The 23440-nt window shown below is 44.0% G+C and overlaps 1 protein-coding gene and 1 pseudogene across 1 annotated transcript; one reads left to right on the top strand and one right to left on the bottom strand.

The window, feature by feature from the left end:
* Window positions 1-11308: 11308 nt before the first annotated feature.
* LOC142853562 (protein LSM12 pseudogene) lies at window positions 11309-16130 on the bottom strand (annotated as a pseudogene).
* Window positions 16131-18650: 2520 nt separating this feature from the next.
* On the top strand, window positions 18651-22262 carry LOC142853595 (putative HLA class I histocompatibility antigen, alpha chain H). Its single transcript, XM_075978757.1, has 6 exons — window positions 18651-18820; window positions 19027-19296; window positions 19594-19869; window positions 20433-20708; window positions 20832-20939; window positions 22200-22262. Exons 1-6 carry the CDS (start codon window positions 18736-18738, stop codon window positions 22241-22243), a joined length of 1059 nt encoding a protein of 352 aa, XP_075834872.1. The 5' UTR covers window positions 18651-18735; the 3' UTR covers window positions 22244-22262.
* The last annotated feature ends 1178 nt before the right edge of the window (window positions 22263-23440 follow it).

The raw sequence follows: 23440 nt of genomic DNA, 5'->3' as shown, positions 1-23440 counted from the left end.
AAAAGAAAACAAATTATCTTTTTTCATTTTACACACAAATCCCAGTTCCCACTCTCTCTCCTTCCACCTACCCCTCAACCTCACCCCCATCCACTCCTCAGAGAGGGTTAAGCATATTGCTTTGGGGAAGGTCCAAGGCCCTCCCTTTGGTACACTTTAATATCATTGTCCCTAGCAGAGTGCCAAACACTGCACTATTACACCCATACATGCGTGCGCATGCACGCGCGCGCGCACACACACACACACACACACACACACACACACACACACACACACGTCCTTGCTTTACAGCCTGCACACCAAGGAGCCTCCCAGCTGCCCCTTGAAGTCCTGACTCACTCCCAGCTGTGCAGGCTGCAGTTTGCACTTCCCTGTCAGTCAGAGCTCTATGTTCAAGAGAAACTGACATTTTTATGAATGCCAATCACAAAATGTTAGTTTAAAAATGTTTATTACACTTAGAAATATAGAATATAGTGCACGATTTCTCTATTTTCTAGACTTCACGATAGTTGAACTTTATAGCCCCCTTTATAACCCTTTATAGGCTCTCTCCTTAGAGGATAACAGAGTGGCTGGATCTTCTTTACAGCTGCAGCTGCTCCACTAATTAGGAACCTGATAGATTTATCACACATGTGTTATCAGAAACTCTGCTCCTTATCATTTACTTTAGAAATGAAATGTAAACTTCAAGTGAACCTTTTATTGCCTAAGAATTTCTGTTGAATATATATTAGTTGTGTGTGACAAAGAGAGGGATGGATTCGGAGAAAGAAAAAAGAGAGTGACCGTTAGTACACATGCGCATCTCATTCCCTTTCTAAGACCCTCAAGAAAAAAAAATCCTAAGTCCTGCTACTCTGTGGCATTCTCCTGACAACCCAGGAGCAGCCTGGGAAGCTGGTCCTTCTGGTTGCATTAGCATAGGCTGACTCCCTAGAGGGCTTAGTGTGTCCTAGGGAAACTGTGGCATAGCCAATTATAATCTGTCTTCTAAAACTGCTTTCTAAGAGGCATCACCACAGAGAAATAAATCTGGGTTATTTGAAGAGGCATCCAAGAGCCTCTTGTTGCTTCACACCATTTTTATAACATTCATGCTGCGGGAAAGAGGATCTAGTCTAAGAGATGGATACAGACAGATGTAAAGTGTTAGGTGATATAAGATGATGAGGGATGTTGACAGGACCTCTTCACAGGAGGTCTCCTGGCCCATAGATACTTTGTCTTAAGGACTTGTAAGGGAGTAGACACCACAGCAGTAGGAGCTGGGGGGTGAATGAGGATCCTTGTATAAGAGGCTAGGGTTGTCAATCAGGATGACTGTTGCTGCCACTGCACACAGACACTGGGGTCCATTGTTGTGTTGGGGTCCAATCGTTGTGAAAAGGAAGGCACTAGATGGACCTGATAAGGGAAGGGCTGTCCAGGGAAGCTTTCAGCAATCATTTTCGTGGTAATATAGCTGAGAGGCTTATTATCAAAATCATTCAAACTGCAGTTCAGAGATATGGACGGTGCTGGACGTAGAGTTTCACAGGAAGCAGAGCTCCTGAGGGAGAGAGAAAAGATCCTGAAAGGGTGGGTGAGGGAGAACAAGAGAAAGGAGGCTTAGGAATCCATTAGTGGCAGCCAGCGTTTCCTAGAAATGAACCTGACTGCTTGCTGTTTGGGAGAATAGAGTGGACAGAAATATTCAGTGCTAGGCATTTTGAGGTGAGCTTTGGAGCTCGCCATGGTATGTTCTAAGCTAGAGCAGGGTTTGCAGCCACTGACTTTAAGATATAGAGGCTTCAGGGCCTCCTCATTCAACAGGAGCTTTCTGAACAATGAGAACATGTTTATCTTGTTATAAAACAAGAAATTATCATTGTATTATACAAAACTGGACCCTTGGGTTAAAACTGTAGAATCTGAACCATATTTAAGTATTGGTGAAAATACTGAGGGAGATTCATGGTATACCTGGGGTGTTCAATGCCAGGCTAATTTTCTCCCTCTAAATACAAAGCAAAGAGAAATGACAAGTAAGGGCCTAAGGGAATCTAAGAAAGATGAACAGAAGATGATCACTGTAAATCACTACACAGCAATAAGTGGGGATAAACAGAATTTATGGCACTTAAATATTTTATAATTAATGGACTTGTATCCATTTGTTCATCTTCCTTTGTTGAAAATGTTGGGGTTACAGGTGAGGAAGTGAAATTAGACATCCTGTTGAGAAGGGGAATTTTCTTCATCTTGTGAGAGGTGACCCTGGCTTCTAAGGGGAAAGCTTTGTTCCTTTCCTAGGCACCACTCATGAGTCTGTGGTCAGTGATGGTCTCACCCCCATGTGTGTGAATCCCATGCTGGACGATACTTCCTATAAGATGTCATTCTCTTCAGAGGGAATGTAGGAAGCTTGAGGTTGGTCTAGGGGTACAGAAATAAAATACTATTCTTTTTAAACAACTGGGATGTGAATTCAAGATGGACTCTGAGATGGACTGTTACTAGGATAATGAACTTGTTAAAAGGGTTGTTAATGTCATGGATAGACAGACAACAGCATTGTGGGTTCTGAGAGGAGTTCAGGCCCCAGCACCAGAAACAGATGACATGTCTGAGGCTTCTGAAGAGAGGAATAAGTGCCCACGTGGCAGAAGCAGGTGTACCATTTTATAGTTCTCTGAGAACTGAGATGGTTCCACAGCACAAACCTGCAGCCAGTCTCTGAATCCCAGCAAGAGGCAGAGAAGGAAATGGGGAAACAGAATGTGTGGCCACCAATACCTACTTTGACATAAACTCACTTCCTCCTGTGAGAAATCCTGATACCTGAAAGTCTATTATCCAGAGATTCACAGACAGGGTCTTGGTGGTACCTGGGGTGAGGATGGGGTTGGGGATGCTGCAGGAATTGTGGCCTGGAAGTAGCTGGATTCTAACGAGGCTCACTATATAGCCCTGGCTGACCTGGAAATTGCTATGTAGACCAGACTGGTCTGGAACTCACAGACCTCTGCCTCCTATGTTCTGGGATTAAAGGTGTGTGCCACCAAGCTTGGGCCTAATGTGACATTCCTACATCCTTATGATACTACCCTGGTGGCATTAAACTTCCATAACAAAAATGTTAAATGTTTAAATTTGTCTAAGAGTTGTGCTGGTGAGGCCGGGCGGTGGTGGCGCACGCCTTTAATCCCAGCACTTGGGAGGCAGAGGCAGGCGGATCTCTGTGAGTTCGAGACCAGCCTGGTCTACAGAGCTAGTTCCAGGACAGGCTCCAAAGCCACAGAGAAACCCTGTCTCGAAAAACCAAAAAAAAAAAAAAAAAGAGTTGTGCTGGTGAAAATCCAGAAACCTATGAGGCATGATAAGGGCCTATTGATACAGAGGAGATCTTACCTCAGATATCTTAACTGTCCTAACCATAGTCCATGTACTTCCCAGCAAGGGAATTCAGATGAGGGGCCAATGAGCTGGATCAGTAGGTGAAGGAACTTGCTAGTAGCACAAATAATAAAAACCTAGAGACAGCTATTGTGGTTCAACCTGAAAACCAGAACAACAAAGCAGCCAAGCCACTAGAAAAGTCTTACCTCTACCAAAGCTGGGCGACTGCAGACTAAGCTGACAGAGCCTCTCTCTCCTCTCACTTTATCTTCCCTCTAGTGCTGGGATTAAAGGTGTGAGACACCACCACCTGGATTTGTTTCTGCATCAGTATTGTGTAGCTCAAGGTGGTCTTGAACTTACAGAGATCCTTGAGGTGGAAGGGGAGAATCAACTCCCAAAGGTTATCTTCTCACATCTGCACATTGAGTGTGTACACACAGACACACATACACACTAAATTAAAATGTAAGGGTCCAGCATGGTGGCAGAGGAAGACTGATCTCTGAGTTCAAGGCCAGCCTGGTCTACAAAGCAACTTCTGGGCCACGTGGGCTCCACAGGGTTCCTATAAAGGAACCATTGTGCCACTTTATAATATAGACAGACTTTATGTGTTTCTATAGTCTCCAGAGAAAGCAGCTTTTCTGGGAGGCCTTTTCTTGTCAAAGTGGTTGGCAGGTTTGTATTTCTACCCTTACAGAAGCAGGCAATTGCACGTCTTTGTTCTTTATCAGAAATCCTCCTTCAATACATATTCATACAAGGTTGATACAACTAAGTGTTAGAGTAGAAAAAAATTCCTGGCAAGAGAGCAGAATCTCTGGGCTGGACGGAGACCCAGGATTACAGTTGTTCAGGATCGTTCCTTGGCCTAAGGACACACCTAGGAAGGTGTGCTCACCTTAATCCATGCTAAAGAGATAGGAAGAAAAATTAGTCCTCTAATGAGATACCATATATCTTTCTACCTAGAACCCTAACCCTCAGTGCAATAACTAATGGGCCACAGCCATGTAGGTTTCTAAGTTTGCCCGATTTCTGAATTAGTCCTTTTTCCTTTCTCTACCTCTTCTCCAAGCATTCTTTCCTTAACACTTTGGGTCTTCCCTTCACCATTTTCAGCTTCCTTACTCTTTCTTTAAAGCCTCCTTCCTTGCCATGTGACTGCTTGTCTGCCATGTGTCTGACCTCCATGCCAGTTTAAAACATCCTTTATCTCTTCTATGCTCCACTCTCCTCAAGGAAGCTTTTGAGGCATTGCAGTTTGCTTAACCTGAGATTCTCCTTTTTAACTGATATAATTGTCCCTGATCTTCTTTTTGCTTCTATTCTTAAATGAATTTGTTGTTGAGACCAAGAACCTCAATGGGGACCCCAATTCTGCCTATTTCATTGGCATACACCTACAATCCTAACACATGAGAGGTGGAGGCAGACGAATAAAGAGTTCAGCATTATCCTCAACTACATAGCAAGAGTCTGAAGTCAGCTTGGGTAATGGTAGCACCTGGGGACAGAGGCTAGCCTGGTCTACAGAGCTAGTTCCAGGACAGATGGGGCTAAGCAGAGAAAACCTGTTTCAAAAACAAAAACAAACCAAAAAAAAAAACCCCAAACTAAAAAACAAACAAACAAAAAATAAAGGAAGGAACAAAGGAAGGAAGAAGAAAGAGAATAAAAAACACAGCAAAACACAGGAAGGGGAACCCATGAGGTCCTAGCAACAGCACCATCAGCACGACAGTGGAGCAAAGGAGTGACTAGGGTAAGATGAAGGAGATCCAGGTGTCTGCATGCCTTGCACCAGGTAGAACAGGGGTGTAGGACATTTGTCTCAAAGAAAATTGGTAGAGTTCCAGATGTGTTTGAACGCAATGTTCACATATACAGACATGTTTGGGTGCATGTGGTACATATGTTCATTTGTTTGTTTCCTTGCCTGCCTTTAGACCAGGTCTCACATATCCCAGCCTGACCCGGAATCTTCAGTCTTCATGCCTCAGCCTCCTGGGTGCCAGTATTACAGGCATTTGTCACCAGGACTGGATTATGGAGATCTGGATCCTGGGGAATAATTGTTTGAGAATGATTTTGTAGTAGGTGCATTGTGGATAAGGTTTATTTGTTTGTGCTGCTACAACAAAATACCAGGGACTGCATAGCTCACACAGAGCAAAAGTTTATTTCTCATAGCTCTGGAGGCTGGGAGATCAAAGACCAGGTACTGGCTAATTCAGTATCTGGAGAGTGCCCTCTACTGGTTGGTACAGGACACTGTCCGTTTGCTAAGTTCTCAACATGCAGACATGGTAAAGGAACTCTCTGGGTTCTCTGGAGTTTGAGGACTAATCCTACTCATAAAGGCTCCCCATCCTGATCCCATTATTTCCAAAGTCCCTAACATCAAATACCATCATATCCAGGATTATGTCTAAATATAAAGTTTTGGATATACCTGGTCTGCAGATACTCTAAAGACGCTTGTGTCCTTCCTTCTGAATATGAATATGTGACTGTGAATTAAGGTACCTCGGGGAACTGAAATTGTCTCAGGAATCTCATGTTGAGAGACATACACTGAAACCTGGTGCCATCCAGAGGAGGAACTTGTCCCTAGAAAAGGTCTTTCACATGCTTCTAATAACATGTAGGACCACATTGTGGGGTGAAACTGCAGACCAGACGATGGTGGGCTAAAGGACCACACCCTGGACCTGGGCATCCTAATTAAACACATCCCTCTTGTCTTCTACTCAGAAGGTAGACTTGGGAGCTGCTGTTGTCCTATCAATATGACCAAATTAAATGAATTTCCTTTCTTCCCCTGTTTTGTGCTGCTTGGGTCTTTTAATTACCTTGTTGAACAGACAGCTATGGGGGATCACAGGCTCTGACTGTAACTCTGGTAACAGCCTAGGCTAGCCTTAATCTCCATCTCTCCTCTCTCTCTCTCTCTCTCTCTCTCTCTCTCTCTCTCTCTCTCTCTCTCTCGGTTTTGAGGTAGGATTTTAGTATCTAGCCTTAGCTGGCCTGGCTAACCATAACCCTTACTTCGTAGACCAGGCTGGCCTCAGATTTACAGAGACCTGCCTCCAAATTCTGGGATTAAAGACATGTTCCATTGTGTCTGACTAGCCTTAATATCTTAACAACCCTCCTGGGCTGGAGAGATGGCTCAGTGGTTAAGAGTATAGCCTGCTCTTCCCAGCAACTACTTGGTGGCTCACAACCATCTGTAATGAGGTCTGGTGCCCTCTTCTGGCCTGCAGGTATACATGTAGACAGAATATTGTATACATAATAAATAAATAAATATTTGAAAACAAAAACAAAAAATAACCCTCCTGCTCCATTGCTCTCCAGGTCTGGGATTAGAGATATATGGCAAGATACATGACCTACAAATAAATTATTATGATGATTTTATGTTTTCTGAGATTTATATGTACTTTATGTGTATGGGTGTTTTCCCTGAATGTAAATCTGTGTACCGTATGCTCACAATGCCAGAAAAGGGTGTCAGACAACCTGGTCCCAGGTCCAAGGACCTAGATCCTCTGAAAGAGCAACCCAGGCCCTTAATTGTGTGTGCATGTGTGTGTGTGTGTGTGTGTAATAGTGCAGTGTTTGGCATTCTACCAGGGACAGTGATATTAAAGGTGTACCAAAGGGAGGGCCTTGGACCTTTCCCAAAGCAATGTGCCTCACCCACTCTGAGGAGTGGATGGGGGTGGGGGTGGGGGGTAGATGGCAGGAGTGGGACCTGGGATTTGTATGTAAAATGAAAAAAGATAGTTTGTTTCTTTTTTAAAAAAAAAATAAAGGAATTATTTTTAAAAAGTGTACCTGGCTCCTGGCTAGCTTTGCCAGAAATAATTACACAGAAACTGTATTCATTTAAAACACTGCCTGGCCCATTATCTCTAGCCTCTTCTTGGCTAACTCTCACATCTTAATTAACCCATTTCTAATAAATCTGTGTATCACCACATGACTGTGGCTTACCTGCAAGATTCTAGCCTATGTCCATCTTGGAGAGGAGATCCATGGTGTCTGCCACACTGCCTTCTACCCAGGATCCTGTTCTGTCTACTCCGCCTACCTAATTTTCTTTCCTATCAAAAGGCCAAGGCAGTTTCTTTATTTAACCAAATCAACATAAAACAGAAGACTCTCCTACATCATCTTAAAATATATTCCCCCATCCTGTGTGCAACCCCAGATCATAAGAAGGGAAACTTGTAACTCTTTCTCAGGGCTGTGAAGTTAGATTATCCTCTGTAGCCCTGGCTAGTTGGGAAAGCTTTCCTTGTGGAGTAGCTTGTTGAAACTGTTCCTCTCTGGACCTTGGTGAATTACTTCCCTGTCACCCATGTAAATTTCAGGACCCAACCTAAACAGTTAGTTGGCTGAACCTTGAGTCTTGCATCATAAAACGGTTAGGGGTTTGTGAAGAAAATTAATTGCCAAGGAGTTTTGTGCAGGGCGTTAATCATGGGTCTTATGCTATCAGTCAGACTTTAGCAAGAGAAAAGCTGGCACCAAAGTTGCTTTATACCTATAACCTTGGTTCAACAAATCAGACACCTGGCAACTTTGCCCATGTGAAACCGAACTGCAATTGGCTATCTATCCTTGTGTTCAGGACTGCATTCCTCTGGAAGGTTTATACTTTGGACCAAGGCTGTAGCTGAAGTTGACGTATATCTCAAATTTGTAATAAAAGCAATTAATAAACCATTTTGGTCATGTGGGGGGCAGTACCAACCTGTCTCAATTTATACATAAAAAGATTTTCATACCAGAACAATTGTCAGAAGTGCACTGTAGCCAGAAGCTTTATACCTGTCTTCTGGGCTCACTGGAACTTTTTCTCTCTCACCCAGAGGTTCCCGCAGCCACTTATAAAAATCACTCAGAGACTAATATTAATTATAATTGCTTGGCCGATGGTTCAGATTTATTACTGGATAGCCCTTACATCTTAAGTGTAAATGTTAATTCAGTTCATGAAATAACCAGGCCAGCTTGAAGATAAACAATATATTTTTATTTATTATAAGGGGAAACTCATGCCAGGATAATGGGAAGCCCAAGCTCCACTGTGTCCCTCAGGAATCACCCAGAGAGAGCAAGCACCTGGTCCATCCCTGGTTATTCTTCCTGGGCTCCAGGTAATCATGCCTTAATTAGGTCCCACTTCTTAGAGGTGATTGGTTAACAAAGCTTCCCCCATCACTTGAGCTGACCCATTGTTATTAATCTGTGTATTACCACGTGGCCATGGCATGGTACTCCAGCATCAGCTCCCGGCGTCTCTCTTGACTGCCCTTCTTCACCTGTATCTCTGCTTGGATTTCCCACCTGACTCTATCCTGTTTTGTCAATGGCCAAATAACTTTATTCGTCAACCAATAAAAGCAACAGTGCACAGAAGGACTTCTCACAACAGTACATATGGAAATTGTTTGATAAAATATACATATCAAAATCATGGACTGTTGTGGGAACTCCTTCAGCCAATAGCCTTTAAGGCCAGTCCACTTTGGGCGTGGACTCATGTACTGTAAGTACAGATGAAAAGTGTGTGTGGTCCCCAGCGTTTCTTTCTGCTGGATTCGGTTCCAGGTCCCAGCACACACTGTGGATCACTACCCTTACTGTGAGTTTATCCCCAAATAAATAAACCTTTGTTAGCCTCCATTCCGGGCTATTGGGGAACTCTTTGATACTACTTCAATGAGCAGAATTTATACAATTAGCAATGGATTATTTGGAGCAGTCAAGGCTCCTGAGCTGGAGAGTTCAGTACAAAAAGAGGTGAGTGACAAGGGGTGTTTAAATGTTTAATGGTTACTTCCTGCTGACATGGGGGCAAAGCGTGTTGGGTCCATAGGCTGGAACGCAGCAGAGGCCTGAGAAGAGTAGACTGTTTCATTGTTGTCCAGGCTCTATGAGATGTGCAGGCAGCATTTGGAGCAACCTGTGATGGAAGAGGACCAGGGGAGTTCAGTGGAGACCCCCAGAGCGTGGACTGCAGGGCAGAGGGCAGGTGGCATAGCAGTTGAAAGATAGCACAGTAGTCTGAAACTTTCAAATAGTTAGAAATCTGCTGGAATAAATATATATTATTGGACAGAACATGATGGCAAGGAATTTTAAAGAATGAAAAGTTTTTTCTTAGGTGTGCATTAAGAATTTTCAGGTCCATGGTTCCAGCAGATAGGAGAGGGGTATCCCAATAATCAGGCAGAGAGGGAGAGGTACTCACTCAAGAAAACAGGCCTGTGGGGAAACAAACCATAGATTGGCAGTACTTTTTTCAAGTCTGTCTTGACCTATGGGCACTGGTTGATCCAAGTTGATCTGAAACTTGTAAGAACCATGTTTTTTTTTTTTTTGATGGTTAAAAAAATTTGAGTTTTAATGTTTTTGCTAAACAATACTAAAAAAAAGTTTTTTTTTTCCATTTTGAAGGCAGAGCTTGAATTATTTAATTTTGATCCATTTATTTAATTTAAAAAAGGGAAAAGAGATCATGGCCAAAAAAAAAATTAGCCCCACCCTACCCCCAAAGCTCTAGCCAGTCACATGAGCATCACCCATGTCCCACTCAGTGCCTGATATTCAGGTGGTAGCACTCTGCCCCATGAGACTACCCTGGAGGTGCAGGGGCATCAAGTACCAGTTTCGGCTCTCAGCAGGTTAGTCAAACCAGGCAAACTGGTGAGCTAAAGTCCAGAAATTCTTTCAAGGTATTCTGCTCATTGGCTAAGCACATACAAACTGTCATTAGCTTGTAAGATTTCAGGGCGTTGGAGGGGACCGAAGAGTTGGAGGATGGTAGAAGAGAAACTAGAGATTATTCAAGCTTTTCCTGGGCTAGAGGCTCTGGACATACATAGACTTAAAAAAGGTCGGGGTAGATCAAGTCCAGGTTTCATAGAAGAGAAAATCAGCCCGGAGGAGGAAGAGCCATTTCTTCCTGCAGGGGAGGCACAGGGGAGGGGGACTGACTCCCAAGTGGAGATTGCTGAGGGTTCGTCCAGTACCATGAAGACAAAGGCAGAGGGAGTCCTGAGGTTGGGACCAAATGTGAGACAGGTGCATACAGTTAAAGACCAGGAAGCCATCAGGACCCTCAAGGTCAATCCCATCTGCACACTGTCTCTGCAGGGCTGCAGGAAGTCCTCGCTGTGAACTAAGTCAAGTTAATCTGAGTGGTAGAAAGGACAACACATTTTTGTTTTCAGAGGGATGAGGTGGGAAGAGTGGCCATGATCTAGTAAAAAAGAAACCTGCAAGAAGCAGAAAATACTTAGAGAAAATTTTAATATATATTTCCATATATATATATGTATATATATATTTAAAGTTAAGAAAAATAAAGCTAATTCAAGCCATGCCCTGTGCCAAAAAAAGGGGGGGGGAAGTCAAGAAAAAAATGAAAAATTTCAAGTGAGACCTCTGTCTTCTGCTCTGGTCTCAGCTTCAGAATCACAGTCAGCTTGTTACTTTTATTTTGGAAGAAGAGATGTAAAAGTTTCTTTCAATCATTCAGAAGGCAAGTATATCCACTTATAAAACCAGAATGGCAGAAACAGACTAGGAAGGGAAAGTCACAGGTGGAAAGGAATTTGCAAAAATAAAACTAACAAGATGACTGTTTCAGAAGGAGCTGTGAAAAGGACATGGTGGGCCGAAGTCTGTTAGTCAAGTAAGGATTCAACTTTTAAATTATTCTCTTGTTCTTTTTTTGTTGGGTGTTTGTTCAAGTCTAGGTTTTCTGAAACACTGACTCTTTAGTAAGAGTCAGCAGGAAATATAGGAACCCTTCCCTCCCCAGCCCTGCCTCCGCTGAAGCCACCACCTCTATCTCTATGGCTGGATGCTGAAGAGTCCCTCCATGTCTGTGGACTCAGGATGACAGGGCAGCCTCCTGTGGTTGTTGGGCTTGTGAACGCTGCAGTATCTTTTGGCTTTCCACATCTCTAAAATGTTTTTCAACTATTTTTCATACATGGCTCAGTGCACTCCCCTCTTTGCCTTTACAATTTTCCACTTGATGTGGGGTGTAATAACAACTTCTTCCACGACTACGATGTTTTTTCTTGCCATTTACAATCTTTAATGGTCTTGTAATTGGTCTGGGAGAGCTGCTGGCCCTCCAGGGAGACTGCCCCGCTGATTGCATAGGCCTGGCTCAGCTTCTCCTCCTTCTCCGTCCCTGCTTTGCTGGCAAGCTTACTAACATTGAGTGAAGCTAGGGGATGAGGGGTTTCTGTTCGATCATTAATTATTTCCACTTCTGAAACATACTGTAAGTTTATAAGCAAGATGCCTGCGTGGTTGGGCTTTCCACTGGAAGAGGGACATTTTAGAGCCAGCATTTTGGACTGGTAGTCGAAGGGTACCACCTCGCCTTGCAGCCGCTGCTCCTGGCACGTCCGGCAGGACACCTGGCTCCAAACGCTGAAATTCTCGCCAGGAGGAGCTGCTATCTTGGGAGAGCGAAGGCCGGGCACCGCAATGCATGGGCAAGAACCATCTTTAAGAGGCAAAAATGTCAGATATGTTAGCATTATTATTGTTTGTAGCTGTACTTAAATCCATACTGTGGAAGAGGTAAGGAGACTCATATTTCGAGTCATGCTAAAAGTGTGGAAACCTAAAAATAATTTTGGTTAAAAGCAGTAATATCGTTGGACCGGGTTGGCACAGGCCTTTAATCCCAGCACTCAGGAGGCAGAGGCAGGCAGATCTCTGTGAGTTTGAGTACAGCCTGGTCTACAGAGTGTATTCCAGGACAGGCTCCAAAGCTACACACAGAAACCCTGTCTTGAAAAACTAAACCAAACCAACCAACCAACCAACCAAACAAACAAACAAAAATCAGTAACATATTGTGTAGAGAGCTGCATGGAGCTGCACCTGATGGTGCTGGCTTCCGCCCTCCACGATCCCGAAAGCGAGTGCTCTCTGTCATAATCAACTCCTAAGATGGCTAAGGCCTGACTCATGCTATTATCACGAAATGATCGTCAGCTGCTTGCATATGTGTGGACCTATGGGCAGTGCCCACCTGGCAACCCAGGGTTGGTGGCGTGCCTTTTTAAGGGCTGGGAGAGGTTTGCGGGGGGGGGGGGGGTGTAGTAATATGGAGCGGCGTTGGGGCTGTGTCCCCAACACCCCAGCCGCCTGCCCGGCTAGCTTTACCCAAAATAATTACACACAAACTGTATTCATTTAAACACTGCTCTGGCCCATTCCTATCTAGCCTCTTCTAGGCTAATTCTCACATCCCGATCAACCCATCTCTAATAATCTGTGAACACCGGTCTTACTGGGAAGATTCTAGCCTAAGTCCATCCTGGGTCGGAGCTGGGGCATGGCGTCTCTCTGAAGCGTCTGCTCCGGAGAGGAGAGCTGCGGAGTCTGACCTCACCTCCTCTTCCTCCCAGCGTTTTGTTCTGTCTACTCCTCCCACCTATCTTCTAACCAATGAAATGGGCCGAGGCAGTTCCTTTATTAGCCAATGACCTTCCTCCATGGGGGGGGGAGGAGAAGGGAGAGGGGAGAGGGGACAGGGGAGAGAGGGGAGGGGGAGAGGGAAGAGGGGAGAGAGAGAGGGGAGGGAGAGAGAGAGGAGAGAGGAGAGGGGGGGGAGAGGGGAGAGGGGAGAGAGAGAGAGAGAGAGAGAGAGAAAGAAAGAAAGAAAGAAAGAAAGAAAGAAAGAAAGAAAGAAAGAAAGAAAGGTCCTGAATAAAACTGCTTGCAAGAAGAGCTCCGGTGTTGCGTCTTCCTTGCTGGTCGAGGCGGGTATGACAATATTGTGTGTGTGTTTCTGTGTGAGTGTGTGTAGAGGAGCAGATGTATATAGATCGAGAAGATGTTTTCATTGTAAGAAACATTTTTAAGTCTTCATTTAAAAAATAACCAAAAGGAATATAAAATCCTGAACTTGTGCCTGTGACATTTTTTGAGAGCCAAATCAGTATCTTATTAGAGTTTTATTTATTTTTTCTTTATATACCTCAAGTCACCTTTGCTAATAAGATGTTTGGCCCCCTCCATAGGTCTGTATGGTCTTTAGCTATTAAATCTAGGTCTGAGATTTTTCTGTAAAGGAGTAACGTGGGGAATTAACCCCACTTTTTACCAGACAGAGGAATTGATCCTAAGTGTACACAGCACAAACAGAGCTCCAGCAGCATTGAAGGCAGAGCATAGCTTTGTCCTTTGTAAGAAGTTTAAACATTCTAGATGCTAGGAGGCTGAGTAAGGAATTGATCATATTAATACTTAGCATGTTTACAAATATATTTTAAATACATTAGAGAATTTGATCATTTATAAGATGATCAAGCATTAATTTGTATTTTTAAATTATCTTTAATAACTTACAATTTAAATCAATCTTATCCTTAACAGTTTATAGTGTAAGTTAGTGACTAGATGATTAGTCATTAACTTGTATTCTTAATTATTTTTAATAGTTTACAATTCAAGTAAACTTATCCTTAATAGTTTATAGTTTAATTTAGTTGCTTTTATAAATTTAGAACTTTATGTTTCATCCCTATTAGGTTTAACCTTAAAAATAATAATTTTGAATTGAGGTTGTTTTAGTATGAAAACAAAAGCTTTTAGTCATAAATATATAGGGAGACTGTTAATTTTATAAATCTTTTAATAGCGTATCATGAGATAAAATAGGTGCAATAAAGAAATCAAAATAGTTCCATGAGTGACAGGTGTAGGGGAGGTTTATTCCAAGCTGTGCAGAAGAAAATTTTTCAGGGTTAGATGAGAACTGGAGAGTTCAAGTTTCAGAGGCAGGCCGAGGCAGGGTGCCATGAGGCCAGCCTGAAATGGGAGGGAAGGGGAGAGATGAAGACACTGGCAGACATCAAGTGATAGTGTGAGATTTTTAAGCTGGGAACGGGAAGGAAAAAGCAGGGACTCAATAAGTGTTCTGATAAACAAGACTTTTAATCCAAGGACGCCTCCAAATGGACTGAAAGGCCTGTTGGAATTTCCCAAATCACAGAAAAAGGTGTCCCTTTCTTTATGATAGGGGCCCGATAGAGTCAATGGGAACTTTCTGAAATATGCACGATTTTGTAAACAAAACAAGGAGAGAGAGAGAGAGAGAGAGAGAGAGAGAGAGAGAGAGAGAGAGAGAGAGAGAGAGAGAGAGAGAGAGAAATCGATTTCGAGTGAAACTAGGGTCCTGAGTGCTGGGACAAAGGGGGAGGATCTTTTAATTTCCAATTAGCATAAGTGGCTTGGCTAGCACAGCAGACACTGGCAGCCTGTCAGGGAAGCTTGCTTTAGGGTTAATCCAACAGCTTTAGCTTGGCAAAGCTGAGATCCCTGGCCACAAGCAGTTTGGAAGTTAACTCTTTCCTTTCCTCTCCCAGGGATTTATCCTGATAAATGCTCTGACTATTAAGGCTGTTAAGAACATTGCTCTTTCTAGAACTTCTATTTTGAAAAAGAAAACACAGACACTATTAGATTTACTCCCAATAATGAGAATATAGTTTGCCAAAAAAATTTGCACAATCTGATACCTACATATTCTTACCTTCAGCTGGAACTCCACGTACCAGCTGATGCTATCATGATTGCTCTGTTACAGGTTGTTCATCTTCCCACTAAGATTGCTACAGCCAAGAAGCTAAAACTGCTGAGTGATGGTGGCACAGGCCTTTAATCCTAGATCTCCAGAGGTAGAGGCAGGAGGATCTCTGAGTTTGAGGTTAGGCTGTTCTAAAGAGTTCCAGGATGGCCAGGGATACACAGAGAAACTCTATCTTGAAACTCACCCCCCCCTGGAAAAAAGTTAAAACTATATGCATTGGCAGACATTAAACACACATCTTCAAATGCCCCCATTGTTTTTGTACCCAATTCATAGGTCTGTATTTATCTCTGACTAATACTATTCTCGTTCCACACTCTGAAAAGGATAAATGACTACAAAAGTCTGCCCAAATGGACTTCTGTGACCTTTAACGTTTTGTCTTGCACATGTCTTCTATATAACAGAATGTATGTGCTCCTCATAGTTGAGGGGCTAAAGAAATTGGTTTTACCCCCAGAGTTTCTATCTCAGAAAGAAGTTTACGTAGTACCACTAAACCACCCATCAAATGAAAGAGAAGTATCCCCCTGGATTCATATGGATCAAAGCAAATGAGATTAGGACACCTGGAGGGCCATCTTTAGATTGTCAGGCCAATTCTCAAGCCCCAGAGGCAGACAGCACCATGGAGTAGACAGCCATTTCCCAAGGTCATGGATCAGGATCCATCTACTTCCCTTCTCATAGGGTTCTTTGAGAAACCCTCCTAAAGATAAAGCTATTGCATTATTATTATTATTATTATTATTATTATTATTATTATTATTATTATTATTATTATTAAAGACAGGGTTTCCCTGTGTAGCCATGGCTGTCCAGGAACTGCTCTTTATACCAGGCTGGCCTTGAACTCACAGATCTGCCTGTCCCTGCCTTCCGAGAGCTGGTATTAATGGCCCATGCCACCACTGCCCAGAAAGATAAAACTTTGAAACACTTTCTTTGTGCTTTTCTCTTTGTAGGTCATTCATTGATCCCCCTCATTGTAATGTCCAACACACACACACACACACACACCAGTCAGGCTGGACTCACCTTTCAAGTGCTGGGATTTCAGGTCTCCGTCACCACACTGAGCTTTGGTATGCATTTCTTAAAACAAAAGATTCATCCGAAAAATGAGGCTAAACCATTTGTGACTTGTAGTTGGTTTAATGGGATTTTGATGAAATGTGCTTAGATTTATTGTTTTCTGATTACTTAGTCTTATTCTAACTTACTCTTTTTTCTGCTTGAAGATTTATTTGATTATTTGTCTGAGTTTCCTTTTCTCAGCTACCAACTTCTGTGTGAAATTTGTAGGGAAATTTGAGATAGGGGAAGCGACAGAGTCCAGGAACTATAACTCTGGAGCTCACTATGCACTCAAATTCGTGGTAATCTGCCTGTCTCTGCCTTCAGAGTACTGGGATCAAGGCATGCCCCATCATGCTTAGCTTACACTGTTTTTGTTGTTGCTGTTTATTTGTTTTGCTTTTCAATTGTTTTATTTACTTTACATTATTTTCCTTGCAAATGTGCAAAACTGCACTGTTCACAGAAACTTACACAGAATAGGAAGGCAGTCTCCAATTAGAGCTGACAACACAAGACCCATCTGGCACACAGAAATAACACAAGGCTCAGCACAATCAGATCCATAAGGGCTTTTCAGGAAAACGCAAGGAAGAAGAATACAGTAGGAATCAGTGTGTGAATCTCATGGAAAGTTGTAGAAGTCAGGCATAAGTCAGAATTCACCATGATGATCTTAGAGAGCTCCTCCTTAAGAATACAGTTTCTCAGCTGCACCTGCCACAGTTTTCTCCTGCTTCTTCTCATCTTTTCCATCATATCATCCATATCCTCTCCATCCATATATCATCCTAAATCTGCTATTGGTTATGGCTTGTAGGAAATTAGGCAAGTCGAGGAGCCTCTCCTCTTCTCTTGTTTCCTGAAGGGCAGCCTTCTGTCCATTCTGCAGCAGCTACTGTGTTTCTTCCTTTTCCTGGGGTATCCCCTGCCATGTCCTCCTCTTCTCAGTTCTCTCTGCAACACGTGCTACCAGCAGACATGTTCCCCTCAGCCGGGCCTGACGCCAGCCTGCCATGTGCAGGGCAGCATGGAGTTGGTGTTCAGGTGCCAGTGATGACCGTGCCCAAGGCTGTGTTGCTCTGCAGCCTTAGTTAGGCTGGTTGTTTTTGAGTAAAGGAACTAGCAGCCGATGTTGGACAGGGCTTTACTCTTCTCCCCTCTAACCTGCCTAATGTCCTGAATCACAAAGGAAGAAAGTAATTACCTCTGGTCTTCTCCCTCAGTTTTATTAAGAGTCTCTTAGGGCAAGAAGCCTGTCAGCATCCAGGACATATTTGCCACATCCCATCATCATCTACTTCAGTCCCATCCATTGCTCCAAAGAAAATAATTTTCAAACCATTTACAAACTGTTCTCTGGGTCCAACGGGGTAATTACATGTTCTCCAAGCACACTGACTTCCGCTAAAAAAAATATTTACCATTCCCCGATATTCTGCATTCTTGCCCCCCCCCACAAAAATTATATGGTTTAGGCTATTCTTCAAATCCTGGAAGCCCTCCTGCTTCAGCCTCTTGAGTGGGGGAAACAAGCCACGTGCCTCCAAGACCAACAAATAACAATAGTGTTTAAAGCTGGATGGAACTCATGAAATCACTTAGATATTTGCGTGAGGTAACTGACATCAAAAACACTTTTGTGCTTCTCAAATTTCCTTGACATATTTATTGTAGTGTGCTTGACAGTGAATTAATCTGTTGACACCTTAGTCTGAATCAAGACTGAAAAACTAATTAGGAGTTACTGCATTCTTCACTGTCACTAATTACTGGCAGAATATAAGGGCAATCTGACTTTTTAAAAGTCTTTTTAAAGTCAAAATATCAAGGGACTGAAATGAAGAGATGGTTCCCTGGTTAAGAGTGCTCACTGCTCCTGTAGATGACCCCATTTCAGTTTCTAGCACCCACCTCACGAATACCTGTAGTTCCAGTTCTAGGGACTCTGACTCCCTCTTCTGACCTCCATGACATCCTCATACACTGGTCATACACCCGCACAAATTAACACACCACACACACACACACACACACAAACACACAAGTCTTTTTTAAATGTCAGTGACATGTAGCTAGACTGGACTTAAACTCATTTCAAAGCTCTTGCCTCAGCACAGCCTCCTAAGCGATGGGATTACAGATGTCAGACACCTTGAGCCGTTTTTAACGCAGCAAATATTCTTGGATTTAACCTACATAAAACTTTGATGTACTTAACAATGTGCAAGCACAAAGAAGAGATCCTGAAACCAAAACATTCAGAATCTCAGCATTCCTCCTGATCAGGACTCAGAGAGAGCAGATGTGACAAAGAGCACCAGTTACAGGAGGAAGAGGTCTCTGTAAGTCCCTGGTCTGAGGTTTTGCCTTCAAGGTGTTTGAGGTGGGGAAGCCATAGGTTGGGAATTCCCTCATTGCCTCTGAATTCCTTTCTGTTGCTTACAACCCGAGTCAGCTGTCCTGTCCTACGATCTGGACACATATTCTCACTCCAATGCAGGTCGGGATTCTGGAGAAAGCCACTCACAGCCACTGTGGTATCTCCCCACAAACCACAGCGCTATAAAACGCCACAGAGAAGAAATTCTCAATCCCTCCAGGTTTTCCAGACAACAAGGATGGGTGCTATGGAACTGCATCCCACCCTCCTGCTGCTCTCAGTACTCCTGGCTCTGACCCAGCCCAAGACCCTGAGTGGCGCTGGTGAGTTTGGTTCTCAAAGAAAAGGGCCTCTTGCCTGGAGTAGCCAGGTTGCCTGGCCCAGCCAGCGTCCCAAAATCCATTTCTCATCACCTCTCCAGCCCCTTCTACTTCCGCGTCGTGAGCCCCGCGCCCTGATCCCCGCCTGCCCATGCATGTTTCCTGGGGTCCCCGGAGGAGGGTCGGGTCTCACTGCGTACCGCCCCCAGGCACACACTCCATGCGGTACATGGTAACCACGACCGCGTCTCCAACGGGTCTCCAAGATCTGCAAGTCTTCATTGTTGCCTATGTGGACGACACGCAAATCCTGCGCTTCCACAGTAACACGAAAACTACGATGGAGCCGCTCGTGCCATGGGCTAAACAGATGGGGCAGGATTATTGGGAGTGGGAGAGACAAGATCTGGAGGATTATTCACAGACGGCCCGAAGAAACCTGCGATTTGCAATCCGAATCTATAACCAGAGCGATGACGGTGAGTGAGTGACCCTTAATGTCCCCTCAGACTTGCCTGAATCGTCCCGGGTCCCAGGTCCTAGGCTCATTCAAGGCTGCGGAGTCCACAGAAGAGACCCTGGACCCCGGAGGGCATGGGGCTGAGACCCGGTTTTCAGTTCAGTTTAGGTGGAAATTCTGTGTGTGTGTGTGCGCGCGTGTGCGTGTGCGTGTGCGTGTGCGTGTGTGTGTGTGTGTGTGTGTGTGTGTGTGTGTGTGTGTGTGTGTAGGTGGGGCAGGGCCCTGTGGACGGAGCTGACTTTGGGGGCGGCTGCAGGCTCTCATACCTTCCAGTGTTTCATTGGTTGCGAAGCGGGGCCAGACCGACTCTTGCTACGTGGGCACTATAGACATGCCTTTGATGGCCGTGATTACATCAGCCTGAACGAGGACATGAGAACCTGGACTGCTGCAGACAAGACAGCTCAGATCACCCAGCAAGAGTGGGAGGCAAAACTTTTAGCAGAGTCCTGGAGGATATACTTGGAGACTCCCTGTGTTGCCTGGCTGCACCGACATCTGGAGATGGGGAAGGGGATTCTGCAGCGCTTAGGTAAGAGGGGCTGAGAAGCCATTCTTACATCTCCTCTCAGGCAAGCCTCCAAGAAGGGAGGAAATGGTACCAGCTGAAATACGAGTTGGCTCTTGTGTCTGAAAGAGGGAGGAATGCTCCTGTTTTTTTCTGACCCAACATCAGAGTATGACTCCTTCAGGACTTGCCCTTCTCTCAGGACAGTTTAGGGGACTTGAGATTATAGGAAAGAAGATCTCTGAATAACCAACAGCAGCTCCATTCAGTCTGGAGCCCTTTGTTAATCATGGTCTCCCAGAGACTGAGTTCTCTGCCTACATGCAATGTCTTTGGAGATCTCACTCAAACGATGATGAGGCTCTTACTCTATAAGTCAGGACCAGAATTCCTCCATTCATGGTGGGAAGCTTGGGAATATTCCTTTTGCAAGAAATAGATTATACTAGTGCCTGAGTATAAGACATCTTGTGTGGGGTTTGCACACATCTTGATTCTTCTGTACATTGCCAAGACAGACACACAAATACTGCTTAAGACCCCAGAAAAAAATATAAAGTATTGAATTTTCCAACTCTTCTTCTCAGACCCTCCAAAGGCACGTGTAACGCATCACCCTAGACCTGAAGGTGATATCACCTTGAGGTGCTGGGCTCTTGAATTCTACCGAGCTGAAATAACCCTGACCTGGCAGAGGGATGGGGAAGACCTGACCCAGGACATGGAACTGGTGGAAACCAGGCCTGCAGGGGATGGAACCTTTCAGAAGTGGGCAGCTGTGGTGGTGCCTTCTGGAGAGGAGCAGAGATACACATGCCATGTGTACCATGAGGGGCTGCCTGAGCCTCTCACCCTGAGATGGGGTAAGGAGGGAGTGGGTACACAAAACCTGATGTCAAGGAAAGCAGGTGATCTTCTGGAGACCCTAAGTAGAATCAGTTCTGAGTTGGGGCTTAGGGCCCCTCAATTTTAATCTCTCTTCCCAGAGACATCTCCTCAGCCCATAAATGGAGTGATAGTTGGTGTGGTTCTCCTTGGAGTTGTGGTCCCTGTAGCTGTGGCTGCCATTGTGATGCTGAGGAAGAAAAGCACAGGTAGGTTGGGGATTGGTGTCTGAGGGTTTTCTGTAGAGATGAAGCCCTGGATGGAAATGTGCTCATCTCCTGTCTTGTTACTGTGAGACACACCCCTGTGTGACTGGTTACCTAACCTGGGACTCAGTGTACTGGTAGGTTTTTGTTTGTTTGCTAGCTAGCTTGCTTGTTTTGAAGCCAAGGTATCTTTACATAGCCCTGGCTGTCCTGGAACCTACAATGTAGACCAGGCTGGCCTCAAACTCAAGTTCCTTCTGCTTCTCCCTCCCAAGTGCTGAGATTAAAGTTGTGTGCCACCATGCCCTGTTGTGCTATCACTTTTTAAAGTCCAGGGCTATGAGGACGCTAGAACATCTTTATCCTGGATCTATCAGTCATTTATTTCCCTGATGTAGTCACTCAGATAACTTTTCCAGGAATCTCCTTTCATCATTGTATTTCCACCTTCTCCCATCTTCTCCCAGCTCTGAGCTCTCTCTGCACATTAAGGGAACACCTGGTAAGGGTATAGAAAGGAAGCAGAGCAAGTCCCTCAGCCACTCTCCCTTTCCCAACATTCCTGCAGCTGAGCACCACAGGAGTCCTCAGCTCCCCCAGCATGGTGAGAAGGAAAAGCTGGAACCGCAGCAATGAATTGGGCTGGGGTATCACTGGTACATACAGTTCCCAGAGTAGCAGGAAAGCTGTCCCCCAGAGACCAGCTCCAGGGCATCAGTGATTCCTGTGCTCAGAGGATCCTGTGGGACCTGATGTTGATGGACTTGCCAGTTCTGTTCCCAGCTGTGAAACCTGGGATTTGGTTCATTGGCTTTTTCCAAAATAAAATAATCACCAATCCTCCAATACCACATATTAAATTCTTTTGTTTTTAAAGGACAAGAGTTTGGATTCTATTATTTAATATCTAAAAGTAAGAAATCAGTCTAGGGAATTTTCAGATAGTAGCTAGTCAGAGTCTCTATATAATTGCTTCCTGTATTTCCTCTCTGAGGCTGCACCCCATGGGAGAGAAAAAAGTATGTATCTGTCAACATGACAACTCAGGAATGATCATGTGTATTCTCCCTTGTCTCTCTCAATCCCTCCCCCAATGGAATGCCCACATAAACCCTTTTCCATCATGGATGCTGTTCTCAGTACTACCATCAGTGGCCATAAATCTTCTGCTAAAATACTCAGACTCTTTCCAGACCCCTCATTTACATTGCTCAGTATGTAGCCCAGGACTCACTCTTCCCTTTTCTGTTTCTCTGTTAACAGCATCTCACACTGTGTCCCGTGCTGGCCTAGAACTCTCTAAGTAGCTGTGATGGCCAATCTTCAGTGTCAGCTTGACTGGATTTAGAGTCTCCTAGGAGATCCAATTGTGGTCACATCTGTAAGAGTGTTTCCAGAGATTAATTGAGGTTGGAAGATCCAACCTGAGCCCCAAGGATAAAGGAAGAAGAGAAAGCCAGATGGGAGGATCTCTATACTCCCTGATCTACTAAAGTTTGTGAAATCCCAGCCACATGCTCCTGCTGCCATGTACTGCATTAGGCATTATGCTGAGAGTGACTGTGCCGTCTTAAATCATGAATCAGAATAAATATTTCTTTAATTTGTTTTAGCTGAGTATTTTGTCACTCAATAAAAAATAATAAAATTCATATGGGCTTTTGTTTTTGTGAGGTTTTGTTTTGATTTTTTTTTTGTTGTTGTTGAAACAGTCTTACTATGTAATCTTGACTGGTCTGGAACTTGCTATACTTGTAGACCAGGCTGACCTTGAACTCAGAGAGGTCCTAGGAGAGGAGGCACCAATCTTTGCCCAGAGTGCTGTGATGTGGGATTCCACTCTGTATGTTGTGATATGCTTTTTTCCCTCACTGGTTAATAGAAATTGCTTGGTCCTATGACAGGGAAGAATACAAAATGGCAGGAATTCCAAACAGAGATAGAGGGAGAAAGTAGGCAGAGTCAGTGATAAGCTATGTGCTTACTGCAGGAGACAGATGCCAGACACTAGATAAAACCTTACAGTAGGCCACAACCATGTGGTAATACACAGATGAATAGAAATGAGCTAATTCAAGATTTAAGAGCTAGCCAATAAGAAGCATAAGCTAATAGGCCAAGCAGTGTTGTAGTAATACAGTTTCTGTGTGATTATTTCAAATCAAGGTGGCCAGGAATGACTAAGCAGCCTTTACCAATGTATTGGCATGCCAACATGGGTAACTACATCCACATAAAAATCTGAGAGATCTTGAAAAGAAATTCTAGACACAAGCACACACAGAGTATAGCGCAGCTTCCTGGTAGCTGCATTTTTTTTTTCAGATGGGCTCTGCTGATTTGAAGCAAAGACACGGCTCCTTGAAAAAGTATCCTGACTTAGCTTTAGCCTCAAGAACTGCATGGTTTAAAAAAAAAAAAAAAAAAAGAAAGAACTGCATGGTTTCTTTAAAGGAAGGCTTCATTCTAGTTGGACAAACCAGCCCTGGCTCTGTCAGGAGGCT

Source organism: Microtus pennsylvanicus, chromosome 7 (assembly GCF_037038515.1).
Source record: "Microtus pennsylvanicus isolate mMicPen1 chromosome 7, mMicPen1.hap1, whole genome shotgun sequence".
NCBI lineage: Eukaryota > Metazoa > Chordata > Mammalia > Rodentia > Cricetidae > Microtus > Microtus pennsylvanicus.
This window is presented reverse-complemented; position numbering and strand designations above follow the sequence as displayed.

Excerpts from the sequence above, each read along its gene's own strand:
- LOC142853595 (XM_075978757.1), top strand. The coding sequence starts at position 18,736 with ATGGGTGCTATGGAACTGCATCCCACCCTCCTGCTGCTCTCAGTACTC. Across the intron at positions 18,821-19,026 it reads CAAGACCCTGAGTGGCGCTG|GCACACACTCCATGCGGTAC; the intron begins GTGAGTTTGGTT and ends TACCGCCCCCAG. Across the intron at positions 19,297-19,593 it reads CTATAACCAGAGCGATGACG|GCTCTCATACCTTCCAGTGT; the intron begins GTGAGTGAGTGA and ends GGGCGGCTGCAG.